The sequence below is a fragment of the Tinamus guttatus genome, unplaced genomic scaffold (genome assembly GCF_059628265.1).
Source record: "Tinamus guttatus ecotype Peru unplaced genomic scaffold, ASM5962826v1 Tinamus_guttatus_pri_ptg000423l, whole genome shotgun sequence".
Taxonomy (NCBI): domain Eukaryota; kingdom Metazoa; phylum Chordata; class Aves; order Tinamiformes; family Tinamidae; genus Tinamus; species Tinamus guttatus.
In genome coordinates, this window is record NW_028288957.1 from 4,542,515 (window position 1) to 4,552,276 (window position 9,762).

The 9,762-nt window shown below is 53.0% G+C and overlaps 1 protein-coding gene across 1 annotated transcript; it reads right to left on the minus strand.

The window, feature by feature from the left end:
- Positions 1 to 3,582: 3,582 nt before the first annotated feature.
- Positions 3,583 to 9,762, minus strand: GRSF1 (G-rich RNA sequence binding factor 1). Its single transcript, XM_088531494.1, has 9 exons — positions 9,742 to 9,762; positions 8,926 to 9,055; positions 8,039 to 8,194; positions 7,568 to 7,708; positions 6,024 to 6,153; positions 5,080 to 5,243; positions 4,827 to 4,945; positions 3,835 to 3,970; positions 3,583 to 3,632 (listed from the first exon to the last, which is right to left on the minus strand). The coding sequence occupies exons 1-9, from the start codon at positions 9,760 to 9,762 to the stop codon at positions 3,583 to 3,585; spliced, it is 1,047 nt and encodes a 348-aa protein (XP_088387620.1).

Sequence of the window (9,762 nt, forward strand, 5' to 3'; positions counted from 1 at the left end):
GGCGCGTGCCGTGGGCGCCGGCACCGGCAGCTTCCCTAGCTCCTGTTGGCCTCGGAAGCGTTCCGAGTGGACGTGAGGAGAAGCCGCTGTCCTGCGCCCTGTGGGTCATGGGAGAGGCTGCTTACGGTGTTTACAGTTTCTTGTGAAGAAAGATGGACAGCCTGAAGCCTTCCTACTTGGGAAGGCCACCTGCTTCCTGGCCTCAGCCTGGCTGGGGGACTGGCTCAGGGAGCTGCATGCGGGGTGCCCTGAGATTAGGCACCGCAGGAGCCGTGAGCCTGCAAGCACAGTGGCTGCGTGCATGGGTCAGGGCAGCCTCTTCCTCAGCTCTGCTGCTTCATGACGTGCTCACTGAAAGCACCATGGGAGGGGTCCTGAAACTCCGTGTGTGGCTGCACTTCGGAAATACCATTTCCATGTTCCCTGCTGCCTTTGGCAATCTGGCTCAACCCTGTTAGTTCAGTGCTAGGCCTGAGAGGCTTGGGTAATACACCAGCCAAGTGTAGTTCAATTCTTGGGCCATGGTTTTGCTGTGCACATCAGTATCAAAAGCAAAAAGGTGGGGGGTAGGGAGGCAGACTAAAAGCCCTAAAAGTCCTTAAGTGTTTTAGGGAGTTGGGGAGTGGTGGTATTGTTCTTATCTGAGGCATGCATTGCATGATGTGAGAACTCACCTGCACTGCTCTGTCCCTCACAGCAGGCACGGAAGTGCCTTAAGGCATCTCTGTCCTTTCTATCGGAGACGTTCACTGTGACTTGGCTGCAGGATGGTGGCCAAACCAAAGGGCTGCAGCTCTGCTTTCTTTCTCGATATAGTAACTGGAGGAATTTGATTTCCAAGTCCTTAGACGCACAACACTTCTCCCTAACTACACAGGATGTTCAGGGCCATGTCTGGGCACTCTTCCCCCTTGTGCACATGAGAGTGGCTGTAATGAATCTGGTATTTCTTGCTGTATTTTGTTAGGTTAAGGTGAAGCTGGGATGAGGTCTGGATGTTTTTCACTTATTAGAAATTCTTATCTCAAACACAGTTGAAAGGGGCTTTACAGTTCATGCTGCATCTTTTTTTTTTTTTTTTTTTTTCTGTTATCTTAAGGAATTGTGTTTTACTCCAAGAAGTGGTGGCTTCCTCATAAAGCATATAGCAGGTGAGAGTTGGTTTGCTCTGTTTGACACTGGAAGCCCACTGGAGTCTTCAGTATGCCGTAGCAAACTGATAGGATGTGGTGCTTAGATTCACTTGGTGTTGTACAAGTTGTGTTAGAGGGCAGTGATTTAATCTTTCAAAAGGGATTTTCCAGTCATTAGAGTGGCTGGAGCTGCATGGAAAAGCTCGTTAGAGTGGAGGGTGGTTACAGCAGGTGATGCTGGAGTTGGTAGCAGGAGCTGGTGTCTTCCAGTTCCCTGCTGGCCTTGGTGTTTTCTGCCACACAAGTCCTTTCTGCCTCTACGTGCCCTTGAGAGGGGTGTTTCAGAGGAGGGGGCTTGTAATTCTTTTCCATATTCTGCTCTTTTTTCCTTCATGGTGATAGTTGCTACCTGGATTTTTTTGTTGCAGTCTCTTAAATTAGACCAGAAGCAGGAAATAGCTTTAAAAAATAAAAAGCCTAGAATACAAGTGCAGGCAGACACTGATTTAAAGGGTTCAATACCATAGATGAATGGAGATGGTGCTGAATTAATTGGTAAGAAGCAGTACCTTGGCGTACGTATTGTACACGTTTATGGGGGTATTCAAATTCCTGTACCTGAAAACCAATGCGACTTCTCTCCCAGGGAAATTCTGACTCGAGCAGTTTGAGTGCTGGAAGGTTAAACTGGAAAGCTGGCCTGTCCCCGCTGGGACGTGTGTGCAGCATTGCAGCCTGCGTGCTGCAGCTTATTGGTGCCCGACTGCTGCTTCTCACCGTCCCCGGGGAGCAACCACCGCTCTGCTTGCTGGAGGCAAAGGGCTGTCTTCAACTGATGAAGCAGGACAGGGTTTTAGCAGCTCCTTTGAAGTCATCTTCAAAGAGGTGCCTGGAGACCCCCGAGGACACAGCTCTGGCTGGTGACACTTAGAAAGGTCAGAGCGTGATGCATGTTGGCAGGGTCAGCGCTTGCCTCTTCCCTACTAGAGCAGATGTTGGGGAAGGTCCCTACTCTTCTGCAAGTGCTAGGTATTATGTGCAGCTTGGTGATGCTGCGAATGTTCAAGGTGTTTGCTCAGGTCATGCTTGCAAAGCTACTTCATGGAGTTGCACCTGAACGCTTGGACGGGGGAGAGCGGAAGGCAGTTTTCTTGCGTTCATTTTGTTCCATGCAATAAATTTTCTCATGGGTATCTTGTATCCTACGCACTCTTTTTTGGAAGGGCCTGTATTATTGTGGACATCTTCCACAACGTCTAACAGCTGCACAAATGCTTGCACAGCAAGAGAGCAGAGTGGTAAGAGGGGCAAGGTTTAGCTATCAAATACAGTGAGTTAGGATCTTCCCTCACTTTCATTTAGAAAGTGCCAGTGCTGTTCTTGTGTTCATGTTGTGTGTGCTGTAACTCAGCACTTAATTTGCTATCATGTCTCCTGCTCAGAGGTACCATCTGCCCCCAAATCATGTTACTGCGACTGCCTTTTACCACAAACACAGCCATGAGCAGCTGCAGGTGCCATCTGCCAAGTGGCCGCCAGCTCAAGGAACGACTTTTTCTACCTTTTGAAAGGGATGACTTATGCAGAGTATACCAAGGCAATTTATTACATGCTTTTACACAAATCCAAACTAAATTATTTTATACAGTTTATCCTTGCCACGGAGCAGTAACACTTGTATGTCCTCTTCATGTGATAAGCATAGAACGTGCTTGCTGTGGCCTAAAAAGAAAGGAGAGGAAAAAAATTTTTTTACTCCTTCACTGCACTTTTTTTTTTATTAGTTAGCTTTTTTAAATATACCTTTGCCTGCTACTGTAAACCATTGTTTCCAGTAATGGAAAGTAGAAGCTGGCACTATTAAAAGATCTCACCAACAGTGGTAGAAAGGTATAAACAGCCTCTGCTAGAAAAAAAAAAAAAAAGCCACCTAATACATTGGTGTGATTCTTAAGAGTTGTAGTAGTGGGGGAATTAAATTAAAAAAAAAAAAAAAAAAAAGGGGGGGGGTGGGGGAAGACTGTCCCAGTTGGTCAACCTTGCCCATAAGTGTAAGCAGCCTTTCTCCCTGCCTGCAAAAGCAGTTACTGTCAAGTGTCTGGGTGCAGAAAATGCTACCTCCTTCTTCACCAAAGCTTCCCTGCCATGGGCTACGGTCACATAAGCACTTTTGTGGAAACCAGAACCCTGAGTCTTTTTAGAAAACAAACCAGACCCGACTTGTGCGTGTTCCAGACTGCCTCCGGGGCAGGAGTTGAAATTTTGATGTTGTGCTGCAAAGTCAGGGCTAGTGCAGCTTACCCCTTAGGCCTGACACTACCCTGATGCCCACCTCTAAAGCATGAGGAGGATCAGCTTGAGATTTTTTTTTTAATGCATCTTAAAGACTGCAATATAAAAAATAAAAGAAAGGGATGCACTTACCAAATCTGCTCCTGTTCCACTGTCATTAGCAATCTTCTGGGTGCTTGTTCAGGAATAACTTGATGGAGCTGCACTCTGGGGAATAAGTTGGGAGAGGTCAGTTTGTGTGGGATTACTCATTATACTACATGTTCTTCTCTCCAGTTTAACATAGAGAGGAACTTGCCCTTCCCCTGTTAAAATGGTCCTGCTGGGCAGCACGTTACCATGGGATAGGGGCAATGTGCTAGGTGGGAAGCAGCTGAGGCTCCAAGGCCTTAACACAGTTTTCACTTACGGGCACTTGACTCCTGCTTGGCCATTGCTGCCACTGCTGCCTCCTGGCTCTCAAAGTGGACGTCTGCTTCACCCGTGGCTTCTCCATGTGAGTTGTATTCTACCAGGACCCTTGTGGGCTTCAAGGGAGCAAAAAACTGAAAGGGAAGGAGAAAGGAAAGAAGTTTGAAAAGGGGGATCCCAACAGGGTGAGGTGGGTGAGCAGCCTTGCCCTTGATGCAACTACAGAAACAGCAGGCTCCAACTGAGGCCGTCCACAGGGCTGAAAATCAGCAACTTGTGGATCCAGGGACACCTGGGGAAGTTGGTTATTAGTGTGGTTACTTTTTACACAAATGTGTGTGCAACTTCAGGGCCCAGCACAGAGCAGCATCCTGCCACCTCCTGCAGCCCTGTCTGGGGGAGGCTGAGGCACATGCGAGCCCCTGTCCTGCTCTGCACTGCATCCCCCAGCGGGGCAGGGACAGGAACAAACGTCCTCACCCAGCACCCACGGCCTGTGCAATAAACAAGGGCACCGACTGTACACACTGCCATTCTGTGACTGTGGAGGCTATGAAAACCAAGTACATTTGATATTAAAAAGACTGTGAAATTGATTTTGGTTGTGGTCAATTCTGGAGTTTTTTTTTTTTTTTTTGTGGTGAATTCTGTAATCTCTCTTAAGTTGTCAGACAGGAGCTCAGCTGAGAGTAATGGATATTCCTGACACCCAACCAGCTCTTCTCCATCCTTGTTTGCAAAGGCAGGAAAGGCAACACTGAGCCCCAGAGACCCTGCGAGCTCCCGTCCCCAGGGCTCACAGTGACCCAGGGAGCTGCTGACCCTGGGGGCAGCTGAAGTTCCCCCATGCAGCCAGCCTGAAGCAGCCAGCACTGAGGACTGACACAGGCAGGGAGGAGTTACAAATTTTAAGCTACTTGCTTTGTCATGATTAATCAGTGAATGTTGGTACTGACAGCCACCACCGTTCACCCTCTCACTGCTACTCACGTTGATCAGGTCCTGGGCACTAGCTTCAGTAGGGAAACCCCTCACGTGGACAAAATGCTGCGAGGCCGAGGCCTCCCCAGCTTCTGACGCGGACCTTTCTGTATCTTCTCCGTACAAACCTGTCAAAGCAGCAAAAGCACCGTGAGCACTGCAAGCATCGAGCCCTCGGGTGAGGGCTGCAGAAACGCAGGGCTGCGCCTGCACGTGCGGCGAGGGTAGCAGGAAGGTGCCTCAGAGAAGGCGGGTAACTCACTGGTCTCTCTCTGGGCACTGGAGCCTCCCATGTAACTTAGCCCTCCTTCTTCTCCAAGGACGGAATTGTGTTCTCTGCGCGCTCTGGCGTAAGGCGACGTCGCTGTGTCCTGCATCACGTGCCTCTGCATGTGGTGCTTCCTGCTGACGTAGACCTCTATGTACCTAGAGCAAGGAGACGGCTACGTGACACGCGTGCACCCTCCGCAGAGCGCTCCGCATGGCACGAAAGCCTTGCTGTGCTGCAGGACATACTGCCCTCAGCGCCAGACCCTGCTGCACGGGGAGAGAGAGTTATGGTACACTGTAACTGGCAAGTAACAGGTTTGAAGAAATAAGTTATTATTTAAATAATTTAAGTTATTCAGTTAGATTTATGAGAACCTTTTTTAACTTGAAATGACCCTTTTTGACTTGAAATGACAGTCATTCTCTTTAAACACACACACACACGGCCAGACCAACTACCAATGTTGCCCTCATGACATCTTTAGTTCAGAGCCCCTTAGAAAGCTCTTGTAGAAGTAGCATCAATCATTACAAACCAACATTACGTTGCCTTCCAGAAGTACAGGTTCTTATGCAGACGTACAGCCCTCTCACGCTGAGCAAAGCGCAGGCGTTCGCAGGTTTAGGCAGAGCACGGGGCCTCGCTGCCTGCCTGAGCAGCTGTCGCGCGGCCGCCCTGGCCCTGCGTGATGTTACAGCCCCTTCTCGCCTAACCACACGGTACCAGGCCTAGAAACCCGTGCAGGTGGCTCTGCTCAGCCCTGTGCAACGTGACAAGGAGAAGGCGAACGGTCGGTAGCCCAGAGGGTGCTGGAGGTGCCTAAGGGTGGGACATGCGCGGCCAGGAACTGCTGGAGCTGGGAAAGGGACCCGAGCCAACAGGTCTGGTGCTTTAGGGCAGCTGCTGTGAACCATTAACTGGAGCGATGCACCTACCTGTTCCCAATGTATTCCTTGTGCCTTAAGAGGGCTTTGGCTGCCATGTCGGGAGCTGCAAACTGCACAAAAGCTTCTCCTGTCCGTCGGTCCCCCCGGTTAACGAACGCTATGTCAGTTATGCTCAAACCTTTAAGGAGGAGGAGGAGGAAAAAGGCAGTTATAATTAAGAGGCACTTGTGCCATAGTTCTAAGAGACACCCCTTCCCATCGCCATCCATTTTAAGAGAAGCCAAGGTCACATAGCTCTCCATCAGCTGCTCATGCTGGCCCAAATATGGCTCTTTTTTTCTCCTCATTCTTTATTTCATTTTACTGTATTTTTACAAGTTCTAGTGTGAGCTTCAGCTGCAGAAACACATCCATGTAAGGTTTCAAACAACAGAAGTTCTAGAGAATGAGGAAGCCCAAAGCACAAGAACACTTAAACTAGAACTCTTCTCTTCTGGTGACTTTTTTCATTCTCCTCTTTAAACCCCAGCCAACTTCAGCTCAGGGGCTGTTCCCTCCCACTGTCCTTCCCCCATGGAATATCTTCCTAGAGAGCCTGCAGGCCATTCAGTCACTACATCAGACGCAGCGCACAGCAAGACATTTCCAGCAGACCAGGCTGGGCCTCTAAACTTACATATGTATTTTTTTAAGCCTAGGAGTGTGGGTGTCCTTCAATATTGTCTTCACAACCTAAGCTTCCAGAGAAAAGGTGACAGTTGCTCCAAAATGCATGAGCTGCCTTAGTCACCTCGCTGGGCTAACACTGCTACTGGCCATATAAATGCCTTGGTTAACTCGTGGTGGTGACAGGAACACTTTTACTAGTGGCCTTCATTTATTGGCAGGATGAATTATCATTACTATTATGAGCCTTGGTATTGGAGGCTCATAATAGTATGAGGGTATCTGTGTGTGTGTGCACAGCTAGAGCGGGAGGAGGTGAAAGAATCGGTTTTGGTTCAGTCTGCAACTTCATCCTTCTCTAGGAAAACACCCAACAATTCTGCAAAGCCCAGGAAAGCTTCTCCCTAAGGAAGCCCCTGGGCTGCAGGACACCCACTGTGTGCTCAGTGGAGCGACTCGCTAGTCGCCATTCACAACCACCAGCCAAGAACAGGCAACACACGGCCTCTGTACAGCAGTTTTGCCAGGAGCATGTGCGTCCTGTTCCGGCTGTGCTTCTATCCACCCCCAAGCTGGGCTCACTTGCGCTCTGTCATACATCCCTTTCCTCTCTGCTCAAACAAGCCACATTGGTGCCGGTAGCGATCCAAGCGTGGGGAAAAACATGATCTAGATTCATCCCTTATTTCCCTCCAGACGACTGCTGCAAGTACTGGCCCTAGGTCAGACCTGCAGAAATAGTCACAGTTGCGTTGCAACTTTGCTGTTGGAACCTGGAGATGCCTCCAGTTGCAACGGGATGGTGGCTTCTTGCACTGCTCACAATGGCAGTGGGTTCTCCTGGTAGACTCGAGCGCGTTGCGAGAGCTCGGCAAAACTGACCTTGAGGCGGGAAAGAAGGCAGAGCAAAAGCTCGTCCGACTTACCCGCGAAGAAATCCGAAATGTCATCCTCCGTGCAGCTGTAGGGCAGCCCCCTGAGCATCACGACGCCATCATTAATGGCCTTGGACTCGTCACGCAGGTTCTGCAACAAGCCTTCCACATCCTTATCGTGTACTTCAAACACTGCGGGGACACGGCACATGGCAGCTTGTCCTTCCCTGCACGCAAAACGGGGCGCCCGCCGGAGCCGCCCTCCATGGCAACGTTTTCCCTGCTACCTTCATCCCATTTTTCCCTCACGTTAGAGCACTCGGGGACACCCCAGGGGCCTCCCTGTCCAGCCCAGTCTGACATGGCAGCGCCCCCCCGCCACTCTTGCTGCTTTTCTTCCCTTTGTCTCCGGCCTCCGCTCTCCTCCACACGTCAGCTCTACTGCTCGCTTTGTTTTCAAGTAGCTCTTCCCAACTGGAGCGTGATTTTTCTTCCCGTTTTGTCCTGCCCTTTCCAACGTACCTTTCACATAGCGCGGCCCCATGTATCTCAAGTGCTTTTCCAGGGCTCTCTGGACATCAGCTTTCGATTCCAGCTCAATCAAGGCATCGCCCCTGCGCCTCCCATCCCTGTTTAAGAGGAAGTGTATGCCGCTCTCACCGTTTCGAATTCTACAGCCTGGAAATCAGGGAAGAGGTGACACACAGAAACACAGGCAACTGCAGCAAACATAAGACGAGAGGGCTTGATCTAGATCAACACCAATATTCCCTATAGAGCCATTTCTCCCAGCAGTGTGAAGCACTGGCCTGAAACAAACCCAGGAAAATCTGATTTCTAACCCTAAAGGTAATAAAAAACACTCTTCGTGGAAAAGAAACCACCTGGGCATCCCTCATGTTCCAGAGCTGCGGGAGCGGGTGCCCTGTGCTGCTTGGGGGCACAGCTTGCTTTGGGAAGCAGTGCTGCGTTTTGAGGCTGTTGCTTTGCGGGAGAAGCTACGGGAGCTTGGTGTGACTTAGGGGCTGCCTGCTGGGAGCTCCCTTCCCTAGGGCTCGGGATGGACTTGCTTGGCTTGGTGGGATAGCAGCCTCATCAGCTCTGCTGTGCCTGGGTCATCGCAGGACCACGGGCAGGGGGAAGGGGCCGGCCAAGCTACGGGGTGGGCTAGTCCCTACGGTCCAAAGGGAGCTGGAATGGAGCCGGGAAGGCAGGAAGCACCGGGCTCGAGGCCTGTTGTCGAGGGGATGGGGAGGCCACGCCGAGCAGCAGCCCGGGTGACTGCGGCTCGCAGAGCCAAAACCGCGGCCGGGGGAGGCCGGCGCGGGCCCACGCGGAGGCCCCTTCCGGGCTGCCCGCCCGGATCCCGCCGCAGGGCCCCGCGGCAGCCCGCGAGCGCGGGGCCGTACTGTCGAAGAAGGCGATCACGTCCTCCTCGGTGCAGGAGAAGGGGAAGCCCTGCGCGCGGATCAGGAACACGGCCTCGTCGCCGGCGTCGCGCTCGGGCAGCTCCCCGGCGTGCGGCGGGCGCCCGGCCACCTGCGGGCACAAGCGGGGAGGCGCTGAGCGGCCGCGCCACGCGCGCCGCCCGCGCCCGCGCGCGCCGGGCCCTACCTGGCTGCAGGGCCGCGCGAGCAGCGGCGGCGGGCGGCGCGGGGCGGCGGGCGGCAGCGCGCGCGGCGGGGCCGGCGGGCGCCGCGGCGGCAGCAGCAGCAGCAGCGCGGCCAGGCCGCGGCGGGCGGCGGCGGCGGCCATCGGCGGCGGTGGCGGCTCCGCCTCCCTCCCTCCCCTTCCCCTTACCTTCCCTTCCCGTTCCCGGCAGGCGCCGCTGGCGGCGGGCGGAGCGCCCGGGCGCCGCCGAGGGAGGGGGTTACCCGTGGCGTTCCCGCGCCCACGCGGGGCAGGGCTCGCGGTGCGGGGCTGCGGGGGGTCGAGGCTCGTCCCACGCGCCCCGCAGCGGTCCCCTTTGCCTACGGGCGTCCCCTCGGCCCTCCTGGGGCTGCGTGGGCCCCCGGAGGCCTCCCTTAACCTGCTAGTGTTAGACGTAAAAGCTGCGGGTGGCCTGGGAATACCCCGCGCTGCTGGCGCTGCGCCCCGCGAAGGGCCCCTCGGCTGTAGCGCTGCCAGCCGCTCATTTATCAGCCGCCTGTTTTAACTCATCTCGTCGTTGCCTTTGCTTTTGTAAACATTTTGATGCGTCAGACTTTCATACAACAGGCTATTACCTTGCTAGTTCCAATCATCAT

What these genes read in the sequence shown, in the direction of transcription:
- GRSF1 (XM_088531494.1), bottom strand. Translation starts at nt 9,762, where the DNA reads ATGATGATTGGAACTAGCAAG. An exon ending in AAGGAATACATTGGGAACAG is followed by an intron (nt 5,244 to 6,023) that starts GTAGGTGCATCG and finishes TCCTTGCTCTAG; the next exon opens with GTACATAGAGGTCTACGTCA. An exon ending in CAGTGCCCAGAGAGAGACCA is followed by an intron (nt 4,946 to 5,079) that starts GTGAGTTACCCG and finishes CTGCTTTGACAG; the next exon opens with GTTTGTACGGAGAAGATACA.